At 43.2% G+C, this 27,218-nt stretch overlaps 1 protein-coding gene across 1 annotated transcript; it reads left to right on the top strand.

Annotated features, from left to right (window-relative positions):
- The first annotated feature begins 10,746 nt into the window (after nucleotides 1-10,746).
- IL18RAP (interleukin 18 receptor accessory protein) lies at nucleotides 10,747-25,655 on the top strand. The gene is made up of 10 exons (XM_056862153.1): nucleotides 10,747-10,783; nucleotides 11,616-11,880; nucleotides 12,464-12,638; nucleotides 13,601-13,775; nucleotides 15,017-15,085; nucleotides 16,013-16,127; nucleotides 17,011-17,168; nucleotides 20,468-20,605; nucleotides 24,212-24,382; nucleotides 25,270-25,655. Exons 1-10 carry the CDS (start codon nucleotides 10,747-10,749, stop codon nucleotides 25,653-25,655), a joined length of 1,689 nt encoding a protein of 562 aa, XP_056718131.1.
- The last annotated feature ends 1,563 nt before the right edge of the window (nucleotides 25,656-27,218 follow it).

Below are 27,218 nucleotides of genomic sequence, written 5' to 3'. Positions count from 1 at the left end.
CTCTTGAAGAGAGATCAGAAACTTAAATTGCTGCAAAATGCTGCAGCCAGAATGTTCACTAAAGTTGGTCCTGGAGACCATATCACTCCAGTCTGCTCTTTCTACAATGGCTCCCAGTTTGCTTCTGGGCTCAGTTCAAGGTGCTGGTGCTGACCTTTAAAGCCAACACACCTGAAAGACTGCCTACGCCTTTATGAACCTACCCAACCCCTGCAGTCATCTTCTGAGGCCCTGCTTTGGGTGCTCCCACCTTCTGAGATTAGGTGGGTGTCACTCCGGGAGAGGGCCTGCTCAGTCACGGCACCAAAATTCTTGAACTCTCTCACGAGGAAGACTCAGCAGTCCCCTCCTGTTGCTGTCTTCCATCAGTGAAGACTATTTTGTTTCATTTGGTGTTCCCTCAGTTATTCTTCCTTCCTGCCCAATGTTTTAGTTGTTGTTTTTATGTTTTTTGTATGTGTGTTTCAATTCTGGTTTTAATTGTTTTAATGGTGTTTTTTATGGTTTAAAATGTGGTTTTATTATGTATGTTTTTAATATGTAAGTTACCTTGGTGGCCCTTATGAGGACAGAAAGGCAATTTAACCTTTAAAATAAACCTTTGTAAAATAAATAATTACACAATTTGGAATTTCATAATGATGTTTATAAACCTATGTATATAGTTGGATCTTATTTTTTTAATAATCAATTGGGTTCTATTTATATTTTTGTACATATTTGTATATTTCTGTGTACAACTGTGTATACAAGTATGCATCCTTCTGTATCATATTTACCATACAAGTTATTTTTCACGATCCTCTCTATTTTCCATGACTAGTTATATGATCTGTTTCCTGTATTAAAAGATTAAAATGTTGCTGAATATTCATTATTGAACTTGCTTGCAAAGTGTCTCTTTTGCCTTGCTGTTCAGTAAAGGGCTGGACCAGACGTAATTTGCCAAAGCACAAGGGTGTATATTGCATCCTGAATTGCTGGGCTTTTACCAGAAAGTCTTCTTCCCAGATACCCATTTCTAGCAGCAAATCAGTTTTACCTTGTTTCTTGTTGGTACCTTTGCTGATCTTTGAACACATGTGCTTCAGTTACTTGTAAGGAGTTGCACAGGAATGAAACCCTCACTGTTATGCCTGGGGGAGGGGGTTGGTTCTGTTTCTGAGCTTTTTGTGCCACCAGCAAAAATGGCTTTGCTGTAGATGTGCCTCTACCTGCACTCTATTTATGTACTTTTAAATAAAACAAATGTTTCCAGAGTGCTGCCTTCCAAAAACTACCCACCCAGCTAAATGTTGCCCCTGGAACATCTCACCACTAGCTGAAGGGGGGTAGCGCGGAATGATGGTTTGCATCCCAGCGCTGTACTCACAGAAGGGCATATACTGAACCTTTGCCTTCCACTACCCCTTCCAGGTATCTGGGGGGTGGGGGGGTGGAGAAGGACCTCAATCAATCAATCTTTATTTTACGGTCATTTGACCAAAAATAGACCTCAAGGAACAGCATAAAGGATGAAGTGGGGGTAGTGGTGGAAAGGGGTTGGTGAAAAATGACCCTCTTTTCCTGCTGATGGAATTGCTTTTATGGGAGTGGAAAAGGCCATTGATGCATGGCTGTTTCGTTGTGGTCACCCTGCCGACTACTTGGGGCTTTGCATTGATTATGCATGCATTTTCTGACCCTCAGAGGTTGCCTCGCTCTCCCCACATTTCTGTGCGTTTTGCTTGCGTTTTCTGTTTAGCCAGCATCCAGGGAAAAAAATGGGCAAATTGCGCAAAAACGCATGGGGACAGTGAGGCGGCCTCTGACGGTCAGTCAGTGCCTGCACAATCAAAGCTAAGCCCCCCCCCCAAATAGTTGATGGGGTGACCGCAAGGAAACAGCCAGGCAAAAATGGCCTTTGATAGCCAATATTGTCAGATTAGCGCTGAGCAAGCCAACCTACAGAAAAGTATTGCAGACGCTCAGACGTATTGTTTTAATTCAGAGTAGGTAGCCGTGTCAGTCTGTCTGCAGTAGTAGAAAAGAGCAAGAGTCCAGTAGCACCTTCAAGACGAACAACAATATTTTCTGGCAGGATACGAGCTTTCGTGAGCCACAGCTCAAGTGAGCTGTATATAAAAATATCCCTTCCAAAGCTGTACTTTTGACTTCGGTTTTGCGAGGATGAGTCATTTCACCACGAGCGCCGCTGTCATTTCACTGAACCCGCCCCCCCCCCACGGCCCCAGGCGCAAGCCATTCCAGGCAGGCGGTGGGGAGAAGAACCCCATTGCGGGACGGCTTAAAGTTCACGCTGCCTGCGACCGCGGCAGGAGCCACCATGCCGCCGCGCGGGGGGGAAACCTCCTGCCCTCCACCTGCCCCTGCTTTCCTGGAACAGCCCCGTCTCTCTGCGGCCCGCCCCGCGCCTCTGACAGCGCTTGGAATCTCCCGGGTTCTCCCCAGTTCTAGACGGCCAGCCGCAACGCTTCTCCCCCAGGCGTCTCCAGCTCCAGCGGAGACGGCCGAGGCAAGGCCGGGCCAGCCTATGAGAGGGGCGGGGAAAGGAGGAGGCACCGCCTCCCTTCAACCGCGGGACTGTCCCATTGGCCGGCCGCTCGCGTTGCTTGCTCCGGTATTCCCAGCGGTGTATTAAGAGTTGGAAAATGTTATAAAAAACACTGTTCGCACTTTCTGTAGGGGTTACCGGGCTTGTATTCCCAGCGATGTATTAAGAGTTGGAAAACGTTATAAAAAATACTGTTCGCACTTTCTATAGGGGTTACCGGACTTGTATTCCCAGCGATGTATTAAGAGTTGGAAAACGTTATAAAAAATACTGTTCGCACTTTCTATAGGGGTTACCGGACTTGTATTCCCAGCGATGTATTAAGAGTTGGAAAATGTTATAAAAAATACTGTTCGCACTTTCTATAGGGGTTACAGGACTTGTATTCCCAGCGATGTATTAAGAGTTGGAAAACGTTATAAAAAATACTGTTTGCACTTTCTATGGAGGTTACCGGACTTGTATTCCCAGCGATGTATTAAGAGTTGGAAAACGTTATAAAAAAATACTGTTCGCACTTTCTATAGGGGTTACCGGACTTGTATTCCCAGCGATGTATTAAGAGTTTGAAAACGTTATGAAAAATACTGTTTGCACTTTCTATAGGGGTTACCGGGCTTGTATTCCCAGCGATGTATTAAGAGTTGGAAAATGTTATAAAAAACACTGTTTGCACTTTCTGTAGGGGTTATCGGACTTGTATTCCCAGCAATGTATTAAGAGTTGGAAAATGTTATAAAAAATACTGTTCGCACTTTCTATAGGGGTTACAGGACTTGTATTCCCAGCGATGTATTAAGAGTTGGAAAACGTTATAAAAAAATACTGTTCGCACTTTCTATAGGGGTTACCGGACTTGTATTCCCAGCGATGTATTAAGAGTTTGAAAACGTTATGAAAAATACTGTTTGCACTTTCTGTGTATTCCCACCGATGTATTAAAGCGTTTGAAAACGTTATGAAAAATACTGTTCGCACTTTGTTTGGCCCCTTTCGCTGTGAAGACGTCTTCCAACAATTTATAAGCCATGGCATCCAAAAACCCTTTTAAAGCGATGTTTTTTTATAACATTTTCAAACTCTTAATACATCGCTGGGAATACAAAGTGCGGTAACCTATTCCCACCGATGCATTAAGAGTTTGAAACTTATAAAAAATATTGTTCGCACTTGCTGTGAAGATGTCTTCCAACCATTTTTTAGCCATGGCATCCAAAAACCCTTTTAAAGCGATGTTTTTTATAGCATTTTCAAACTCTTAATACGTCGCTGGGAATACCTAGTGCGGTAACAGCCCGGGTCTAGCTGGAAACGCCGCTGCTTTAGCAGCCTGCGTGGCCGTCCTGGCGACCCCTCCCGCCCGTTCGTCTGAACCAGTGGTCCCCAAACCTTTTGAGCCACCGCCCCCTTGGATCCACAAACTCAACCCCAGCGCCCCCACCATATCCAACAACACAGTTGAAAGGGCCCGCCTCTAGAGCCACCCCCCCCCTGCGGCCCCCTTGCCTCTTAGTGCCCCCCTAGGTAATCCCACCGCCCCCCAGGGGGTGGTACTGCCCACTTTGGGAACCACTGGTCTGAATGGATAGTCGACAAATAGATAGATAAGTCGGGGGGGGTAGCTTCCCTGTTTGTTCTGGGCATCCCCACTTTGTGAGCCCACCCAGCCATAAAAGCAGTGGCTCTCTATCGGTACAGGAGGTAGGGGGTTGGGGAAAGATTTGCTCTACTGGTTGGATAGTCTTCGCGAGGAGGGGGAGAATCAAACTTTATTTTTCTGCCCCAGTTAAAAGCAGTAGAAGAAATGGGATCATAAAGAACCAGTGCCCAGTCTGAGAAGGTACTCTGTTTGGAGAGGGATGCTTGCACTTCTTTTCCTGTGTCTGAAGGTTGATGTATGTGAAATATCCTTTTCTTTGTTAACACCTTTGAGGTCAAAAACAAAACAAAAACTCAGACATAGGTCTTCCTCAGTATATGTGGGGGAGAGGTAACAGGCTCTGTTATGGGTAGTCAGATTGGTCTACAGCAAAACCCGTGGCTCAGTGGTAGAGCATCGGCTTGGCATGCCAAAGGTCCCAGGTTCAATCCCTGGCATCTCCAGTTAAAGGGACCAGGCGAGTAGGTGATGTGAAAGACCTCTGCCTGAGACTCTGGAGAGCCGCTGCCGGTCAGAGTAGACAATACTGACTTGGATGGACCAAGGGTCTGATTCAGTAGAAGGCAGCTTCATGTGTTTGTGTGTTCAAAAGCCTCATAATATCTGTTGTTGAGACCAGCCAAAATGACATAAAACAATGTGCAAGCTTCCAGGTCCTACACAACCCTTAATCAGGCTGGACGTTAAAAGTGTGTGTGTGTGGGGGAGACAGTATATATTTTAGGCCGTGATGTTAAAGCTTCTTTGTGCATGGCATGGCATGTCTTTAGGAAACATAACTGACTTAAATGAATATAGAGTGTGGCTAGTTGGTATCACGTTGCATCCCTGGCATGTTGGGAAGAAGAGACAAACAAACAAAGATGGAAGCATCCCATTGAAAAGACAAAAAGCAGCACTAGTTGGCAAAATGTTGCTCTAATATCAATTGGGATGCAGGTCTTTTAAAAGGCCAAGAGCAGTGGAAGAATGTAGTAGTCCTTATATTAACAATACTAGACATCAGTTTTAGTTGGTGCACAAAGTGAAAAAGCAATAGATTTGATCATATTAACTTGTGTTGTGGGGAGAACCCTGGACAGTTTACTCCAATTATCCTTATCTTTGTACAAAGAGAACAGAGGGGTTTTTTTAGACCCCCACTTTCATTACTTAGTTGTAGGATTGTTAAGGAAGAAAGTGTCCTGTGTGCCTTTAACTCCATGATGGTGGTGGAAAGTTCAGTCAAGTCTCAGCTGACTTATGGTGACTATATAGGGTTTTCAAGGCAAGAGGTGTTTAGAGGTAGTTTACCATTGCCTGCTTCTGCTTAGCCATCTTGGACTTTCTTGATGGTTTCCCATCCAAATCCTAACCAAGGCTGACCCTGCTTAGGAGACAAGACTTGACCAGATTGGGCTAGTCTGGGTCATACAGGCCTTTAACTACATTTCTGTCTAGACGGAAATGTTTAGATAGAAATGTAGTTAAAGGCCTATATGACCCAGACTAGCAGTTGGGATGTATGACCCAGACTAGGAAGAATTTTCTAACAGAGTGGTTCCTCAGTGGAACAAACTTCCTCGGGAGGTGGTGGGCTCTCCTTCCCTGGAGGTTTTTAAGAAGAGGTTAGATGTCCATCTGTCAGCAATGCTGATTCTATGACCTTAGGCAGATCACGAGAGGGAGGGCATCTTGGCCATCTTCTAGGCATGGAGTAGGGGTCACTGGGGGTGTGGGGGGAGGTAGTTGTGAATTTCTTGCATTGGGCAGGGGGTTGGACTAGATGACCCTGGTGGTCCCTTCCAACTCTATGATTCTACACAGCACATAGAAATTCAGGAGATGAAGCCTTTTCCAGAAACAATGGAGACATTTTTGCCCAATAAATGTCTTCTCAGTACTATACAGAATAAAGGCAAGTTGACAACCCTTCAGCCAAAATTTGAGTTGAGACACAGCATATTTATGAATCTAAATCATTTCTATCCCACCTATATTTGTGGGTTCCAGGTGGTGATTAATGCAGCAACCAAGTTGCAAGGGCATAACTTATAAGAATCTAATTAACAAACCTTGAGCAGATTAAAATATACAAATTACCAATTTAAAGCACCAGAATTAAAACACACAGGATCAAACAAGTCTCAGCCAGGTCTGCTGAACAATTCAGCCCTAAGACTGCCTTACATGCCTTCTTACACGCAGCAAGTGATGGCTCTCTCCACACTCACTCTGGCAGTCATTCCAGAGGACGGGTCCACCATGGAAAAAGCCTGTGACCGCACTGTAGCTGTATGGACAATCATGGAGGGAGTCACCTGAAAATGGAGACTCTCTAAAGAACATAACTGGTGCAGGGGAGAATACTGGGAGATATAGGCCATTTATGCAAGGCTGTTTCCTCACGGTCTCCCCACTGACTACATTGGGGCTTAGCTTTGAATAGGCATGCATTTTCCGACCGTCAGAGATCGCCTCGCTCTCCCCTCGCATTTCCATGCATTTTGCCCAAATTTTCTGGATTCATGTTTAGCCAGCATCCAGAAAATCCAAGCAAATGCATGAGTACCACCCACCTAATCTCAGAAGGTGGGAGCACCCAAAGCAGGGCCTCGGAAGATGACTGCAGGGGTTGGGTAGGTTCATAAAGGAGTAGGCAGTCTTTCAGGTGTGTTGGCTTCAAAGGTCAGCACCGAAACCTTGAACAAACTGGGAGCCATTGTAGAAAGAACAAACTGGGAGCCATTGTAGAAAGAGAAAGACTGGAGTGACATGGTCTCCAGGACCAACTTCAGCTAACATTCTGGCTGCAGCTTCGCTCTCCCCTCGCATTTCCGCTCATTTTGCCCAAGTTTTCTGGATTCATGTTTAGCCAGCATCCAGAAAACCCAAGCAAACCCGTGGGGAGAGTGAGGCAACCTCTGACGGGCGGAAAATGCATGCTTAATCAAAGCAAAGCCCTGAAGTAGACTGTGGCCGCGAGGAAACGGCTGTGCATAAATGACCATAGTTTGATAGGTACAAGGATCCTCATCTGAGAAAGGCTTTAATATGTGCAGATGAGCTATAGATGTGGGACACGTTGGACAGCCACATTGTTCCACACGAAATCCCAAAAAGAAGAATTAAATCTTTTTGTTAGGCCCAACCAATTTGACTCAAAACACTGTGCATGTTTTTAGGATCACTAGAATTCTTCATGAGGCTGGATGTTACAAAATTTGAAAAGAGAGAAGGGTGGAATAGAGTTGTTGAGAAAAGGCCTTAGTCTCTCTAAAGTCATTTTCCCTATCCCCGGTTCTGTCATCAACTGACAAGAGATGTTCACATGGAAAACTGTTTTTATGTGTGTGTATGCATGGATTACTGGACTTACTTGAAGTAACGGCGATATTGAATATTCATTGCCTTTCTGTATGTGTGTAAAACCATAGACACACACAACATATATATGTATATATAGACAGACATAGAAAAGCAATGCATATCGAAAAATTGCCTTTACTTTGAGTAAGAGCAGGAACCCAGCAATGGGAATGTGGTTGGGGGTGGTTGGGTGCAAGTTACTTGTCTGGAGGGCCGCCCCCCGGCACTTCCTATGTCAGCAAATGACTGACTTTGCCACTGCTTGGAGCCAGCACTAAGATCAAAGCCTAATGAGCTGCCTAGATATGAAAGGCAAGGAGGGAGATGAATGCTCAGTATCTCAGTGGTACACTTTTTAATTTTCTAGGTGCTAGGCGAGAGTTGATAGCGTTCATTCAAAGGTTTGCAACATCTTCCCCTCCCCTTCTTACTAGAGCAGTTGCCGGAAACACTTGACCAACAAAGGAAGAGCTAATGATAATGAGGTAAAGGAAATTCTGATTTACAGGAACTACGTATGTTCTTCCCAGCTTAGAGCTAACCACAGCTTTTATCGCATCACAGAGGATGTAGAGGTAAGAGTTTTTGTCAGATAATTCTTCAGAGAATGCTATCTTTAAAAACTTACCATTCATCTACCGGTGATGCTGTTTTAGTGCCCAGTCTATGATTTTTGCTGTTTGTTTGGTAATTAACTCAACAGAAATCTATGAATTTGTGCTGAGGAAATAAGTATCAGGTCTAGTTTCAGGTGCTGTGGTGTCAACCCATTTAGGTTAGTACTCAGGCATCACAGGCTACAGCTGCATTGAATGCACTGTGTTTTTAAATCATTGTTGGCACTGTCTATAAACTGGAGGGAAGGGTCGGGTGGGAAGAATTTCATTTAAACTTCGGAGCCAACAGAAGACAGCATCAATGGGGAGAGGGAACAAGGGGAAAAGAGAGTTAAGAGGGTATTGGATGGATCTGGCAGCTTTATGAAATGGGTTGAGAAGGATGTGGACATTTTTATGCTGGTTTCGAAGTTAGTGTTAACCCAGTTAATGCTGTATACTTTATAGTTGGCAGGTGGTGATGGGCTAGTGAATAGTGCGGTGATTGACCATCTGTTTCCATATAAGTGACCAGAATTCTTAGTAGGTTTCTTCATAGTGTTGATCCCCCCACCTCACTGGGAAACAGAGCCAGTGTGGAGATCCTACTGATAGAGGTACGTGTGCTTTCTAGATTTCTAGCACCCGTCATTTTACCACTACAGTAGCATGGAGTCACTATATGATTTGCCCTGAGGCAAGGTTCAATTGTACTAGACCAGTTTACTCCTCTTGCAGACTTCAGAACACAATGATGGAACTGGTTGATACTCTCATGACATGTGGATCTAGCTGCTCCATGGGTGGCAACATCTACAGCAATATGGTGAGCTTTTTAGGCTGATGGGCACAATTTTGTTGTTATTAAATGCACTTGTTTTGTAAATATTGCCACTGTGCTCTTTTAGTAAGGCCAAATGTTGTTTGTGATTCAGAAAAAAGATTCCCCTTTGGAACTGTTGCTTGGTCTGATGTATGAGCTTCTTGGAAGAAGTGTGGGATAAAAAGGAAATATTTGTTTACCTCTGTTTTGAATTCTTTCATGTGAAAGGGACATGCTCCAATGTTGTGTATGTTTTACTTGTGAGAAAGGAGTAAAAAGTGCATCTGGCAACCCAATATTTTCCATGTTATGTGGGTTGCAAACATAATAAGTATGTGCTGTTAAATATTGATTGGATCCCAGGGCAGCCAGAGAGGTTGTGCATTTAGTTTTAATCTGCATGTCATGCTGTTTTCTGTTAAAATTAGTTGCCACTTGATTCACTTGATTGCAAAACGGGTATTAAAAAGATCATTCCACTGACTGCCGCATTTTGGATGAGCTGAAATTTCTGGATTGTCTTCAAGTGCAGTCTTATGTATACCATAACACATTATGGTCTGAAGGTTACTTGGGCATGGATCCATGTAGCCAGATCAGTTGGGTCAAGGTAAGGAGCCAATATCCGTACCAGATTAATCCTGGACAAAAATTCTTATCCTTATTATGTTTCTTTTTCTCCATTGGGCAGTTGTAAAAGCTTCTTTCTGGGTTACATTCTGGTACAGAATGTAAAATGTGGGCTTCTCTGGAATTAGCCATAGCTAATTCTGAGCTCATGGTTGAAATGTGTACAAAACCAGCAACTTCTGTGTTTATAGGACATGTTCAACCATTACACTAAACTTGCAGTAGGTTAATAAAGTTTGTTCCCCAACAGCATTTCCTAAGTGTCCTCTGGAGGCAGTTAAAAGGTGTAAAAGGCCACAGGTAGCAGAGCTGGGAAAGACCCTTGCCTGGAACTCTGGGTAGCCATTGCCAGAGAGGATGGCAGTCAACAGTTGGGCCAGTGGTCCTATTCAGTCCAAGGCATCTTCATATGTTCATGTTTCCATATGAACAGTGTACATCAGTGGCTCCCCAAGTGGGCAGTACCTCCCTCTGGGGGGTGGGTGGGATTATCTAGGGGGGCACTAAGAGGCAAGGGGGCAGCAGGGGGGCGCTAGAGGTGGGCCCCTTCAACTGTACTGTTCACTAATTTACAATAGATGAAGCTATGGCACCATGCTGGCAAATTTGGTGGAAACGATCAGAATTCCCCCCCCCCCGACTTTGAAGAGCTGGTACCACTGGATCAAGTTCATCAGTTTTGTTGAATAAATTTCAACTAAAATGTTCTAATTTAATTTTGAATAGATGTGCAATGAACTGTTACTGTTTTGAAATTTTATTGTTATTATCTTCTTTAGTGAGTCATGAAAAGCCCTATTTTGAATGGTGCTTTTTATAGGATAGGGTAGGGGGCGCTGGGGTTGAGTTGGTGGAACCAAGTGGGCGGTGGCCCGAAAAGTTTGGGAACCACTGATGTACATCAATCCTGGATTATAAAGGGTTGAAAGAAAGAAATCTTTCTCATGAAAGAAATCTTTCTAGTTGAATGAGTTACTTCAAAGATACTAAGTAGCCTATTTGGTATTTTCTTAACAGTTGCAGAAAAGTTTTCCACGCAAAAGGTTCTCTCTACCATGAAAGCCAGAAGGATAAATGTTGAAGAAATGCAATGTTAGGAAAAAATGCTAGAGTTCTGTTGGCTTTTTTGCTGCTAATGAATGGAGCAGAGACCACATACTTCGATAGTACAGGTAAGATACAGTAGTATGTTCAAATGCTTATTGTCTGGGATGGTACAGTCCTTTCATAGCATTGTGCTACCCAATTTCCCACATAGGTGAGTATTATTTTTTAGATTAACCTAGCCATTTTGAAAAATGGTCCTCTCTTTACTGGGATGTCTTGCTCTAAGCACTGATTTTCACAAGGGGAAGTCTTCAAGAGAGCCAGCATGGTGCAGTAGTGGTTAAGAGCAATGGTTTGGAGCAGTAGAGTCTGATCTGGAGAACCAGGTTCAATTCCCCACTCCTCCACATGAGTGGCGGAGGCTAATCTGGTGAACTGGATTTGTTTCCTCACTCCTGCACATGAAGCCAACTGGGTGACCGTGGGCAAGTCACAGCTCTGTTAGAGCTCTCAGGTCCATCTACCTCACAGGGTATCTGTTGTGGGGAGGGGAAGGGAAGGTGATTGTAAGCTGGTTTGAGTCTCCCTTAAGTGGTAGAGAAAGTCGGCGTATAAAAACCAACTCTTCTTCTTCCTCCTCTTCCTCTTCCTCCAATTGAATGGGTTCCCTTTATACCTTTTCAATGGCAGCAGCATTGACTTTTTTTGCTTTCCCAACAGTTCCTATCCCCCAGTCTCTAATTCCATCCTACATGTCAATCTCTGCACAAACCCAGTTGTAAACAGCCGGCATAATCTTTCAGCAATAATTGTAGAACAACTGTGGAACAATTAGATCTTGATTCTTTCTCAATTTCAAATCTTAGGTGTTTTGCAAGGAACAATTAATGGCTTATTTGTGACTACAAACAATGACCATGTTCTTTTTGAATTGCACTGACATGTTTGTCTTTTCAGGATGTCATCACAAACATGCTGTCGTGAGGTATCGGGCCATCAGTGACCAGATGTTTGTCTTACCATGTGATCTGCTTCCTGAAGAACCTGCCTCAATATTTAATAATTCTTGCCATTATGACAGTTGGGTAGAGTGGCGACTGATTGATGGCAAAACCCAAAAGTTCCCCAACCATAAAACAGTAAATCCTGTATGTGGTGGAAACGTTCTTTGGTTTAATCCAATAAGGGTTCAAGATTCAGGAACATATACCTGCATGAATAGGTTTGTTACTGGGATAGAAAAATCCCTTCTGTAATATTTTAAAATCCCATCAATTTATTTTGCTCCTCATTATAATCTTTCTTTCTTATTTTCTTTAGGACAATTATTTATTTAGCGAATACTTTTAAGCCCTGTTGATAAGGGAGAAATTAAAGCACATTCTTAACTTAATTTTGGCTGGTTTGTGCCCTGTTAACAATGTGTATACAACCATTTTGTTTTCAAGTGGCTCTCAGCTTCACCTGTGTGTATGTGTAAAGTGCCGTCCAGTCACAGCGGATTTATGGCAACCCAGTAGGGTTTTCAAGGCAAGAGACTAGTAGAGGTAGTTTGCCATTGCCTTCCTCTGCATAATGATCCTGGTATTCCTTGGTGGTCTCCCATCCAAGTACTAACCAAGGCCGACCCTTCTTAGCTTCTGAGATCTGGCAAGATCAGGCTAGCCTGGCCAACCCAGGTCAGAGCAGCTCACTGCTGTACTGCTACCTACATGCAACACATTCTAAATTAGCTTATATTCTTCTTTTTATCCAGTATAATTCTATTGGTGATTTCCACTGACCTCCCTTTCTGTGTCGCTCAGGGAAAAAAACATATGTGTCAGTATTTTCATAAATGTTCAAACAAAGAAGATGGCTAATTGTTCCGAAAATTTCAGGAGTGATCTGCGCTTGATTGTTGAAAACGGAGAATCTATTACTTGTCCTGGGAAAAGTTGTTACAGTCATTTTCATACCTCATCAGTAAAATGGTACAAGGTAACCATCACTCTCTTTGGAGTAGGCCAAAGCAGATCTAGACTTCTTAATATTATTATTATTTAAAGCTGCAATGAAAAATACTTGTTTGGGAGCAAAGGCGTTGACACAAATATTCTTAATTTTTAAAAAGTTTTTAATATGACTGTGGCCTTTTATTAGTATTTTTGTAAATATACATCTTGAGCACACAAATCATAATAAATGTATTAATTATTATTTATGATAGAAATCCTTAGGCTCCTAAGTATAAATGTCAGTTGTCAAACCCCTATGCCACTCAGGATGACTCCTTTTTCTCTCTTGCTTTTCTTCTGTGTATATATAGTATGTAAACCAACGTGTGTGTTCGGGTGTATGCACACACACAAAGAGCTGGAGTACCCATTGTATCCAGGGCTTGGTACAGTACACATACACAGTGAAGTAAACAGCCCTCTTGGTTGCTTCAGCACACTGGGAGCATAGTTGTCCAATGTCACATATGTCTGCCTGTCAGGTTGGGAGACTCTATTTGTGTCACATGCATCATCTAGTTTGGCCCTTAGCACTGTCCTTGGTGATGAGTAATCTCTTTTGCCATGAATTCTCCTGCCTGCCATTCATATCAGTGAAGATCTTCAAGGAGTGCAGCAAAACTCATGACTTGATGGCCCTGACTTGCAAACTGAACAGTATAAAATGGTAGAGCAGAGGGAGGCTTGCCATTGGGACACTGATCCTCATGGTGAATGCTGATGTTTAAGGTGATTCCAACATGGCGGAAAAAAGAATAGGGGAGGGAGAAGGATTGTGAGGGAAAGAGACAGAAGCAAGGGGAGGAGAGTTGACTTTTTTTAGTTTCTTTTTTCTGACCCTTGTAGATAAGCCGTTTCAGGAAAAGAGAGTGAGAGAAGAGGACCTGTAAGTGATTTAGCTGTTGCCAGTGTTTTAATGAGTGTGTGTATTTTGCCCTTCATTAGAATGGAAAACGAGTCCAACGTCAAAAGAACAGACCAGGCTTGAAATTGAAGCATGATATGATTTTATTACAACCTGCCTATGACCGAGATAGTGATATTTACACATGTGATTATAAGCTGATAGATAACAATACCTGGTGGAATATGAGAACGATAGTAAAGGTGAACGTCACTTGTAAGTAACTAATGGTTTTGAGCAATAAACGTCAAGCTTTGACTGTATTATATTAAATTCCTTTTCTGCTGCTTATGATTTCTATTTTGTCTTTCTTTTCCTTTCATTTTGTTTTAACTGGACATGTTCAGAGTGGGTTGTTCTTCTGTTGTACTGTTTCAAACACTTATCAACCCTCTTTTTACATAAATTTATTTGGAGGTAATTTCGAGGTCAGTAAGCTGAGGACATTTTCTAAGAGACTGGCCGGTATCCTACCACTCCATTAAGGAAAGCTTGAGTTTTCCTGCAACTGAAATGGCTGTTGTTCCAATAGAAGAGCTGCATCATTTGGAGGAAGGCTCTTCACACATTATGGAGTACACAAGCTGGATCCAGGATCCCTGCTCGGTATCCTAGAGAGCCAGTGTGGTGTAGTGGTTAAGATTGGTGGACTCTAGTCTGGGGAACTGGGGAATCCACTCCTCCACATGAAGCCTGCTGAGTGACCTTGGGCTAGTCACAGTTCTTTCAGAACTCTCTCAGCCTCACCTACCTCACAAGGTGCCTGTTGTGTGGAAGGTGCTTGTAAGACAAAATTGGGATATAAAAACCAACTCTTCCTCTTCCTGTGTAACAGTCACATGTGACCTGCAGAATGTTTTCAATTCTTGTGAGTACAATGCCTGATTCAGATTGTGATTCTGCTATGTGTGAAGAAGAGGCTAAATCGTTTCCCTTCTATGTCCCTAATCTGAAACGATCCTGGGTCAGGACGGGCAGTGTACTCATGAGACCCCTGCAGATTGGGAAGATCACACAGGAGGGAAGGGTGAAGCCCTTTTCCCGTGAGCAGCACAGTCACAATCCAAATCAGTCACTGTGTGGGGATTGCTGACTCAACCTGTGCACTCCACAATGTGTGAAGAGGAACGTCCTCCTGCCTTAGTGCTCGGATCACATGACCTGGAATGAAGATGTCTTTATCCCTCACCACCAAAAGATTAATGTTTAATAATCTGTGTACAGTCATTCCAGGAACAGCTTGCCCATCCAAAGCACTAAGAAGGGATTGGCTTGGTATAAGGCTCACAGCTGGTTGTGCCCATGCAATCCCTGTTCCTGTGATTTCGAGACAGATTTTCACTTGGCAGATTGTAGTGCTACAGCAGACCACAGGTCACCCATGCTAAGGAAGTAGATGTCTAATGAGAACTCCCTAATTGACTTCATAGTTTCACACCCCTCTTCTCATTTTGTAGCAAAAGATTCTGACAACCCCCCAGTAGTTCTGGATCCTGCTGATGAGAGGAGCCTTGAAGTAGACCTTGGTAAGCTGGTGGATTACATTTTTAACCTTATTTTGTTGCCTAGAAAGAGCATAACTACTTGATTATTAACAGAGGGTATCCTGTATTAAGAGTAGCCTACATTAATGGAGCTCCTTCAGCCCAAGGAGCCTTCCTCTTGTTTAAGTAGATTTTCCGTTATAAAAAGAGCTGCTTATGTTGGAGGAAGGCTTCAACCTTTACAGAGCAGAGTGGGTTGGAATACAGGCCGATGTGTTTATCGATTTAACAGTAAAACAAGTATAATTTCAGCACTATGACCAGTAATATTTCCTTGGTTGCCTCTGTGCTTTTAAAATTTTATTTCAGCCTTCTCTGGTTCTGCCGAAGGGTATGTAGCCCTTTTAGGGAATTGCTTGTTTTTCGCTAAATTGATTTTTCTTTTTCTTTTTTTTTGCTGTCACATCTGATTTATGGCAATCTCTGGTGGGGTTTTCAAGGCAAGAGATGCTGGGAGGTGGTTTGCCAGTGCCTGCTTCCACATCACAACCCTGGTATTCCTTGGAGGTCTCCCATCCAAATACTTGCCAGGGTCAACCCTGCTTAGCTTCTGAGATCTGACGAGATCGGGCTAGCCTGGGCCATCCAGATCAGGGCTTTTAAATGGATAACCTATATGTAATTTTTCCCAGCTTTAGTTAGTGCACTGAAAGATGACATTGCTGGAACAGCTTCTTGCCTTCATGCTCATGACCTGATGTTGTCTCCTCAAGCAATGACTTGCAGGCAAAATGTGCTTTTCAGAGATGTGACTTTGTACATTCAGCTCCCAGTCATCAAGTGCTGAGTCTCTCTCTCACACACACATACGTCTGAAATGGCTAAAAGTTCTTTCTAATTCAGCATGTGTGTGTGTGTGTGTGGAAAACTTCTTTATTGATTTTGGTGTGTGTCTTACTGTTTCTCCAGGACAACCTCTTGAGCTTAAATGCCACGTAAAATTTGGCTTTCAAAGTAATGCCTCATCTTTAGTGCGGTGGTACAGACAAACCAATCAAATGAATGAACTGGTTCACGAAAAGAGGTATGTGAATTATCTAACTTGAAAAAAATCAGATCAATGTTTTTATAGTGCTAGAGAAGAGTCCATTAGAAATTGTATTGTATTGTTAACATGTGTCAGATTCTAGTTACCACAGCAAAAATGCAGGTGTAAGTAGGCTAGTCTCGTCCTCGTTCAGTTTCTAGGATACAGACAGATTTTGTCTATTTCCAGCTCAGTCTTAGTAGATCTTTTTCCAGTTGAGAAGCCTTATCTCTGCTGTTGTGTGTGTGTGAAGTACCGTCAAGTTGCAGCCGACTTATGGCAACCCCTTTTGGGGTTTTCATGGCAAGAGACTAACAGAGGTGGTTTGCCAGTGCCTTCCTCTGCACAGCAACCCTGGTATTCCTTGGTGGTCTCCCATCCAAATACTAACCAGGACTCACCCTGCTTAGCTTCTGAGATCTGATGAGATCAGGCTTGCCTGGTCCATCCAGGTCAGGGCATCTCTGCTGTTAGGAGGGCTTTTTCCCAATAGAAAAGCAAGGTCACAGCACAGGGAAGCATATAGATGTCCAGCCACTGGCTAGAGACAGGCAACAGTGAAAGCAGTGCGACACAATCTCTCTCTGTGTGCCATCAAGTAACAGCTGACTTATGTAGGGTTTTCAAGGTAAGAGATGTTCAGAGGTGGTTTGCCATTGCCTGCCTCTGCGTGGGTTGAAACAGTTCAGAGAGAACTTGGACTGGCCCAAGGTCACCCAGCAGGCTTCATGTGGAGGAGTGGGATTATTTTGGGGCCAAAATTATGTATTCGAACTCAAAAGCTATTTTATATATAAAACAACATACTAAGTTATATATAAACAATATACTATCACAGTCGGTTGTGTTCCTTGTCAACCCTGCTTTTTATTCTGTTTAGGTTTTATCCAAATGAACGAGGAGGTGAAACCTTCATCGACACCTTCAGGCTGGAGGAAGTGACTGAAAAGGATTTACGCACAGTCTTTGTCTGCCTGGCTCAAAACTCTGTTGGGAAATCTGTGGGGAAATTCAGTCTCAAGCGGAGAAAGAACACGGGTATCACTGGCAAAGAATCTTCCATATTATTCGTCATATTTGGGATGCTGCTGCTCATCTGATAGCCTTCAAGAAAATTCAGTTTTCTAATTATCAGAGAGCTTCAGAGGGAATAAAGAAGGCACCATTTCCCTCCATACCACAACCTAAATCATGACAAAGTAGTTAGAGTGCTGGGTTGGGATCTGGGAGGCTTACAGCCCAATCGTGAGGTTTCAGGTTGAAGCCTCTTAGGAGGCAGCCTGACCCCCCAACCAGCATAAGTGCATGTAATCATGAGACTACACGCACTTATGCTGGCGGGGAGGGTGGCTCTGCCGGCGCCCAAGCGCTGCACTGTGCCCCTCCACCGGCGCGGCCTCTTCGTGGCACAGGCCACGGGATACAGTGGCTGCGCCGGTGCAGGGGGGCGTTCCAGGGGCAGGCCAGGAGAAGGAGCCGCCGGTTAGGCGGCTCCTATCCCGGTTTGGCCCGGTACGCCGGGAACGGCAGTGCTGCGCCTGCTTTTTAGCAGGCTTTTTAGCAGGCACAGCCTTGCTGTTCCCTATGGGGCGAAAGGCCCCAGTTAAAAAAAAAAAAAGCCTCGAAATTGCTTTTTTTTGTTTAACGGCGTACAGGAATTGGCTTAGGAAGAGGCGCTGCCACTCCTCTTCCCCGCTGTCCCCATACGCCGCCAGCTCAGGAATGGGCTGTTAGATTTTGAATCCCCACTCTGCCATGGAAATTCTCTAGATGACCCTGGGCCAGTCACATTTTCAGCCTATCCTACCTTATAGGGTGGTTGTTGTGAGGATAAAATGGAGCAGGGGGCAATAATGTTGTAAGCTGCTTAGAGTTCCCATTGGAGAGAAAAGCAGAATATAAATATTGATAGAAAGAAAGAACTGGAGAGATATGGATTATTTCTGGTCTGTAGCAAATGAATTGACGTTTACTATTAATATTTTTGAAAGCTTATTCTATAGTCTTGCTCCATTTGGGAAGAATGGATTGAACGTATTCCATTTTTCCCGACAGCTCTGCTTTTTATGGTGGCTGTACAGGTCTATATTCCACATCGATGAAAATGGTTTGAAGACACTTCCTGTTGGATTTTGTGGGCTTTGTTATGCCCAGATCGTTGCTCATTTAGCAGAGTGCACAAAGGCAAAATGTGTGCAGAGAAGCCCATCCAAACCGATGTGTGCGCCAGGAACAAAATTGCTCGGAGTCTTTTGTCTATTCAACTAATATACATAATTTATTGTAGGAAATCAATTTCTGGATAGGATAGAGTAAAATATAGTTCTTTATCTATTCTAACTAACTAGGATGGAGGGAGATGCAGGACTTGTGTCCTCCCCTCATGGTGGCAAGATGGAGAAGAGTGCCTGCATGTGTGAGGAAGTGAGGAAGAAGCAGGAAAGAAGGAAGTTTCTCTAATAGTAGCAATCTACACATCAAAGGGATAGTTCAGAGCAGTAGAGAAAGGATGCCCCAGTGTCTTGTCCCCTCTATCTCTCTGACTCACTAGTCCCCTCTGGAGTCTGAGGTAAGAGACAGTATAAAGTCCTTCACTTCCAACGACCTCTCTCAATGTCAAGCTCATCTTCCATCTGAGATCCTACCCTGGACCCAGGAAATTTCAACATCAGCCAATCCATTCTTGAGCAAGGTGGTTGGGTGGTGAATGGAGCAAGGTGATTGGGTGGTGAAAGGTCCAGGAGCTAGTACCTGGAGGTTGGCAACCATAAACTGTGTCCAGGAGTGCCTTTTACCAGCTTTGATAGGGTTGCCAACCTCCAGGTAGTAGCTGGAGATCTCCTGCTCTTACAACTGATCTCCAACGGATAGAGATCAGTTCACCTGGAGAAAATGGCCTCTTTGGCAATTGGACTCTATGGCATTGAAGTCCCTCCCCTCCTCAAGCCACACCTTCCTCAGGCTTCACCCAAAAACCTCCCACCAGTGGCAAAGAGAGACCTGGCAACCCTAAGCTTTGAATGGTTAGCCAGCTGTGGCCTTCCCTAGACAGAAAAGATATGGCCATTATGGTGCGTGCCCTGGTTTCATCTAGATTAGATTATTCTATGTAGGACTGCCCTTGAAAAGTGCCCTTGAAAAGTGTTCGGAAACTTCACTTGGTACAGAAGGCTGCAGCCAGAATGTTTTTTTTTTTATATAAATTTTATTGGGTTTTATGATAGAAATTTTCCATTGCATTAGACAACATCTATAACAATATCGAATTTCAATTCTAACCTAAAGTTGTTATAATTCCATATCATATAATAAAAAAGAGAAAAGAAAAAAGAAAAAAAAGAAATGGAAAATTTTTTGACTTCCCCATCACCTCTATCTGCCTCTTAATAAAAAGTTCCTCCCGTCATAGGTAATCTAATCTTGATAAAATATCAATACCATATATAAAAAACCATAATCTGTTAGTAAATATAATTATGCTTATTCAATATAAAAAAAAAATCAAAAATAATCCTCTGGATCAGATTAGAAAATATTCTTCCATTCTTCCCAATTTTAACTCATATTCACAATAATGCATCCACGCCCCCCATTCCCCCAAAAACCGAACGTCATTTTCTTCATTTAGAATAGCTGTGAGTTTTGCCATTTGCTGCAGCCAGAATGTTGACTGGGCTGGCACATAAGGACCATGTCTTGGCACATCCACACTGGCTCCCAATCTGTTTGCAGGCCCAATCCAAAGTGCTGGTGTTGACCTTTAAAGCCGTATATGGATTGGGACCAGCATACCTGAAGGACCTCTTACTCCCTTACAAATCTACCAAACTGATACGGTCATCTTCCGCAGCCCTGCTTTGGGTGCCCCTGCCTTCTCAGATTAGGTGGGTGACAAGGCAGGAGAGAGGGCCTTCTCGGTCATGTCACCAAAACTCTGTAACTGTCTCCCCAAAGAGACTCACTGTCCTTTTCTGTTGGTGTCTTCTGCCAGCCGGTGAAGTCTTTTTTGTTTCATCTGGTGATCCTGAGTGATGCCTCCTTCCTGCCCTATGTTTTAATTGTTTTTTTATGTTTCGTAGGTGTTTTTAGCTTGGTTTTAAGTTCTTCAATTATGTGTTTTTGTTTGGTTTTAATGGTTTTAAGGTACGTTTATTAGGTTTTTAACGTGTGAGCTGCCTTGGTGGCCTGCATGAAGGCTTGAAAGGGCAAGGTACAAATTTTGTAAATCAATCAATAAATGTTTTAAACTGATGTCTCCTAACTCCATGTTTTAGCTTTTCATAGATTTTGCCATTCTTTTATAACTGCTGTTTTTTAATGCTCTTTTTTCCCTTTAGTCCTGCTCCTGCTCACTTTATGTTGTGCCATTACTACTCTGCTTGGACTGTTTTTGGGAAGTATACTTGCTTACCATCACTGGATTGAAATAGTGCTGCTGTATCGGAATTACCTGGCCAAAGATGAAACAATGGGTGGTAAGGACTTCAGAACTATGACATTTGATGTTTTGTGATATTTTGCCAGTTGTCTATGTTATTTTAAGAGTAGTCTTCTTACTTGTGAGCCAAAAGAAATGTTACAAGAAAATGTGCATAAGAAAGTTGTCCCCTTTTAACATACAAATCCAATGCCTCTGTGACTGACATAATGCCTTTTTTACTAAGCGACAGGGACCCCAAGGCTACATTGTCAGTGGCAAGATTTGTTTCAGTCCTTATATCCCTCCAACACTAGATATATGCTGCTCAAGATCAATTGATCAAGGAGCTTCTAAGGGATAAAAGGAAGGAAAGGAATAAGAAAGTTGTGTTATCCCATTTTTCTAAGGAAAAACTGATTTAAAAAGGATATGATTTGGAGTGGGAAGGGGTACTCCAATTTCTTTTCCACAACCATGGTTTTTCCTCACCATGGAGCCTCAGATGTATCTGGGAAGGTAAATTTAGAATTCTTCAAGGGGTGGGGGGAGTGGTATGGACAATAAAAGACAGGCACCTTTCTGAAACTGCTCCCGAAACTGCTTTACTAAATGTTTTGTTACATGTATTTGCACATGACATACAGCTTGGCCCTTGATAGACCTGTTCTAATAAATACAATTCCTGTTAACATGGCCGTTTAATGCTAATGTCTCCTGTTTACCTTCCAATGTGGCATTTTAAAAACTTGGTTTAAGGAGATTAAGTTGATGATAGTTCTATGTTGGCACAAGACAGACCCCATTTCCCCTCAGTACATCCAAAATTAGATGATACAAGCGGGGGAAACTGCAATAGCTTGCAGGGGCCATCTTACTGGCCACGCTTTTGCTCTTTCCCTTCCCTAAAAGCTCCTATAGCCGTTCCCCTTTTCTTGCTTCCTTCTCTCTTGTCCACCTACCAGAAGTCTACGTTTAAACCCCCCCCTTGTGTAGGCTTTCCCTCCTTTTGGCCCCTGGTAGCTCCCTTCCAAGGAAACCTCTGTGCAGTGCCCAGGCGCTGGGCCCAGCTGCTCTTTACTCTATATCTTCTTCCGCAAGGTAGTTCCTAGTTTCCTCCTCCTGGTAGCCCCCACATCTGCACATTTCCAGACTTCCTTTTCTGCTTCCCACCTATATTTCAACCAACATTTTATCGGTCTTGATAGGGTTGCCAACCTCCAGGTGGTAGCTGTAGATCTCCTGCTATTACAACTGATCTCCAGCCGATAGAGATCAGTTCCCCTGGAGAAAATGGCCCCTTTGGCAATTGGACTCTAGTGCATTGAAGTCCCTCGCCTCTCCAAGCCCCACACTCCCCAGGCTCTGCCCCCAAACCTCCTGCCAGTGGCAAAGAGGGACCTGGCAACCCTACCTCTCCCCCTCCTCTTCAGCTATATTTCTTATTTATTTGCTTCCTTTATACCTCACCTTTCTCCCCAATGGGAGAACAACAACAACATTTTTCTCTCCCCCATTTTATCCTCACAACAATCCTGTGAGGTATGCTAGGCTGAAAATGTGTAACTGGTTCAAGGTCGCCCAGTGAGCTTCCATGGCAGAATGGAGATTCAAACCTGGGTTTCCCAGATCCTAGTCCAAAGATTCAGCCACTATATCGCACTGGTTTTAATGAGATTGCTGTTGTTGAACAGTAGCAAGCAACCAAGCCTGGGTGAGTCATGAAAGTCAGGATATAGCAAGTAGGTTGGGTGCTGCTGGGCATGACTTCAGTGAGTCCTCCCTTACAGGGTGAAACAACCCTGGAAAGGGCCCTTCCCCTTCCCTTTTACTGACCGATACCCAGCCTTGACAGTTGGTGGGTGTGTGTGTGTTTAAATCCCTCAATGTATTTTTTTTAAGATTTCAGATTTTTCTGCAAACCTGGGTTTTTTCTAAGTTTGTAGAAAGATCGGTTTTGTTTGTGGGAATCTGTTCTCTCACTGTTGTCTAAGTCCCCTTGAAATCTGAAAGCTTGGTGGTGATGTAGATGACTCACTTTTCTATAGTCGCTGGATGTTTTGTTCCTGAAGGAAAGGATAGGTATGTTATGGGTTCCCTTATTTCATTCAAGGCCTTATTTTATCATCTTGTTATATATGAATGTATATCTAGATAGGTATTTGCCATGCAAGTCTGAGCAGATAGGTACCAATGCAGGAAGAGGTTGAGGGGATACTACAGTTCTTGGAGGTAGAAGAGATGTTGACAACAGAAAAAGGGGCACCCTCTCTGGCTCGAAGTAAAGTAAAGTAGCAATTAAGGTCTGCTGTTTTACGTCTCTTATGTTATAGCGGCCGCTACTGGTGATACGAAGAAATATGATAATAATTCCAGATGGGTAGGAATGTTGGTCTGTAGTGACAAAATAAAGCAGGAGTCCAGTGGCACCTTCAAGACGAAATACATTTTGTTAGTTTTTAAGAACATAAGAAAGGCCCTGCTGGATCAGACCCAGGCCCAGCAAGTCCAGCAGTCTGTTCACACAGTGGCCAACCAGGTGCCTCTAGGAAGCCCCCAAACAAGACGACTGCAGCAGCACTATCCTGCCTGTGTTCCACAGCACCTAAGATAATAGTCATGCTCCTCTGATACTAGAGAGAATAGGTATGCAGCATGACTAGTATCCATTCTAACTAATAGCCATGAATACCCCTTTCCTCCATGAATATGTCCACTCCACTCTTAAAGCCCTCCAAGCGGGCAGCCATCACCACATCCTGGGGCAGGGTGACTTAACTATTAATTTAACTATGCGTTGTGTGAAAAAATACTTCCTTTTATCTGTTTTGAATCTCTCACCCTCCAGCTTTAGCAGATGACCCCGTGTTCTAGTATTATGGGAGAGGGAGAAAAAAGTGTCGCTGGACTCTTGTTTTATTTTGAAGATCTATTCGTTTCTGATAGGATTTGAAAAGCCTGTTTTGAGAGCTGTTATACATGTCTGAGAGATGATGTTTCATATGTAGCGCTTTGCTTGTGGAAAATATAGACATTTTACATCCATATGTTCCGGACTGGGCATTTGGCCAGGTTTGGGGAGACCTGGATTAAAATCTCTGCTCAGACAGCCCACTGAGCAATCTTGAAGAGCCAGTGTGGTGTAGTGGTTAAGAGTGGTAAACTCTAATCTGGAGAACCAGGTTTGATTCCCCCCTCCTCCACATGAAGCCAGTTGGGTGACCTTGGGTTAGTCACAGTTCTCTTAGAGCTCTCTCAGCCTCATCTATCTCACAGGGTATCTGTTGTGGGGAGAGGAAGAGAAGGAGATTTCAAGCTGCTTTGATTCTCTTAAAAAAAAGAAGAGCCTAATCTATGTGTCTGGGCAACCAATTATAGTACTTATCCTGAAAAGTTCAAAGCAATTCTATGGATGGAGAGGGGGTTGAGAAGAAGTCTGACATAGTGTTTAAACCTTTCCTCGTGCTGTTTTTCCAATATAAATCATACACACATTTTCCTGAAGCTGTATTTTTCCTGCCATATTTTTTCTGTACAGACAAATAGCAGCTGGAGCATTCAGGGTAGAGAAAACAGCACAGAGGGAAAAATGTAAAATATCTGGTTATCTAATCAGACTCAGCCTTATTCATTATGCAATTTTTTAAATGATTTTTTATTCTAGATAACAAAGAATTTGATGCGTTTGTGTCCTATGCAAAACCAGACTTCCTTGAATCAGATCAGACGTCACTGAGTGAGGAACAGTTTGCCTTGGAGATCCTTCCTCAGATTTTAGAAAACAGATATGGATATAAGCTGTGCTTCACTGAACGGGACATCCTTCCAGGAGGAGGTAACATCTTATATAGCTAGATAATAACTGCATTCTTAAAAAAAAAAAAATTAATTTAGAAATGCTAATTGTAGAACTCCCACTGGTAAGATTGGCTAATTATAAGAAAATGGATTCCAAGCTTGTTCTCTGGTTATTACTTCCTGCCTCAAAAATACTGGTGTATTGACCAACAGTTTACTGTCTTACCACTGTATGGTTTGTCCTTGACAAGCAATTATTTAGTGTTAGATAGTGCTTAACGACAGGGCAGTAGTTTTACTGCTTTTACCTGGGATGCTTGAAAGGGGTATGTTCACACTCATCCTCTCAATTGGTAATGCGCATTGCAACAACATTGTGGTGGAGGAAAATCCCTGAGAGAAGAAGAGTTGGTTTTTATATGCCGACTTTCTCTACCACTTAAGGGAGACTCAAACCAGCTTACAATCACCTTCCCTCCCCCTCCCCACAACAGACACCCTGTGACGTAGGTGGGGCTGAGAGAGCTCTAACAGAGCTGTGACTTGCCCAAGGTCACCCAACTGGCCATGTGTGGGAGTGGGGAAACAAATCCAGTTCACTGGGTTAGCCTCTGCCACTCATGTGGTGTTAGCTGAGAAGAATCCTCCTCAAGGAACAATGCAAAACAACAGAGGCACGTTAGCTATGCATATGCTAATGGATATGCAAACAGGAACAAAGGAGCAGGCGAGTGGCAGGGAGTGGAACGTCTCAATTTGCGTCAGGACTGTGAAAGGCATTTTTAAAGTCGCATTTTTTAAAAAAGAGCTTTGAGCGAGCATCAAAATTGACCATGCAAAAATGGCCAATGAGAAAGGTGGACCATAAGTGAAAGAAGTAAATAAATAATAGACTATGTTAGTGATAACCATTTCTTTTCCCAGCATACACTGATGACATTGTAAATGCTATCAAAAGGAGCAGACGGACCGTGGTGATCTTAAGCCCAAGCTACGTTAATGGACCAGCCACGTTTGAGCTTGAAGCAGCAGTCAAAACAGCTTTGGAAGACACAGCCATAAAACTTATTCTAGTTGAGTTCAAGCCTTGCCAGGAGCCAGAATCTTTACCTTGCAAAGTGAAGAAAGCTCTCAGGATCTTGCCCAGGATTTCCTGGAAAATGTCTACCTCTCCCACTGCCAATAAGCGTTTCTGGAAAAAACTGCGATATCACATGCCGGTGAAACACATAAAAGGAGCAGAGGATAGGAGCCTTCATACTTTCCTTCCACTAGTTACTTGGCCTGATAGCAGGAAACCTCCATATTAAGAAGTGAAGACCTATTTTTTTTGGGGGGGGGGGGAAAGAACTTTCCTAAACTGAGAACTCTCCAGGGGGAGGGACAGTAGCTCAGCACTTCTAAGCATATGCTTTGCATGTAGGTTCAATCCCTGGCTTCTTTGAGCATGTTGGGTGGCAAAGCTGGAAAGACTCTCTGACTAAGACAATGGACAGCCATTTGCAACAGCAGTTCACAGTTACAAACATAGTTCAGAGATACTGTGGGTTTGGTTCCAGACCACCGCAATAAAGCGAGTCACATGACTTTCCCCCAGGGCATATAAAAGTAATGTTTACTTGATACTGTGAGGTGTGAAATAGCATTATGGCTAAAAATGTAGTGTAATAATAGTGAAAAAGTTTGAGATATTGCGAGAATTATCAAAATATGACACAGAGACTTGAAGGGAGCACATGCTGTTGGGGAAATGGCACGGATAGACTTGCTCAAAAACGCAATATCTGTGAGGCACAATAAAGCAAAGCACAATAAAACAAGGTATGCCTGTACTGGACTAGATGGACCAGTCGTCCTAGTCAATATATTGCAGCTTCATATGTTCTTATAAGCTTCTTAAAGTTGCAGCTTCATATGTTCGTATAAGCTTCTTAAAGTTTGGTAATCTTTTGCTTATTTATTAATAATTTACATGAAAAGGAATATGTATTTTTAAAGGAATTGCTGGGCAATGCTCAAGGGGATGAATAGAGTGGTGCTATGGCATGTCTTTGCATGTAATAATTATTATCTGGGTAATACCCACCTGGTAGAGTAAACAGGACAAGGTAGTCTGGTGTAGTGGCTAGGATGTTGGCCTTGGATCTGGGGAACCCAGATTTGAGTCCCCTGTCTGCCATGGAAAGCTTTCGGGGTCACCTTAGGCCAGTCACACACATACTCATCCAAACCTACCTCACAGGGTTGTTGTGAGGATAAAATGGAAGAGAAGAAAATGACGTAAGCTATTTTGGAGTCTTCATTGGGGAGAAACGTGGGGTATAAATGAAGTAAAATTAAACGAAGTAAAATAAGTAAAATACAAGATTAAAAAGCAATCCTGTATTTTAAGCTTACCCAAAAAAGGGCTCTTGCAAGCAGAACAATATGTAACTGATACAGATATCAAATAAAATATCATTTAAAAAGTGGTGATGATGGAAAGCACCATCAACCTATGGTGACCTGTTAGGGTTTTCAAGGCAAGAGATGTTCAGAGGTGGTTTGCCATTACCTGCCTCTGTGTCACGGTGCTGGACTTCCTTGGTGATCTTCCATCCAGATACTCACCATGGCTAACCCTGCTTAGCTTCTGAGATCAGACAAGATCAGGCTTATCAATTAAAAAAGCAGAAAGGGGATTCTCAGCGAGATATTTGTCTAGGCATAATGGAAGTGTGCCCGGCTGCTGCCTCTTCTCCATCTGGTATCACTGATGGTCACTGAAAACTTTGAGGAACGGTTCTCAGCTGGAGCTGGATCCAGGCACAATGGAAAGGATGCCTGGTTGCTGCCTCTTCTCCGTCTGACTCTGGCTGCAGCAACGACACCAC

Source organism: Euleptes europaea, chromosome 16 (assembly GCF_029931775.1).
Source record: "Euleptes europaea isolate rEulEur1 chromosome 16, rEulEur1.hap1, whole genome shotgun sequence".
Taxonomy (NCBI): Eukaryota; Metazoa; Chordata; class Lepidosauria; order Squamata; family Sphaerodactylidae; genus Euleptes; species Euleptes europaea.
The sequence above is the reverse complement of the archived record's forward strand: the minus strand, read 5'-3'. Positions and strand labels throughout refer to the sequence as shown.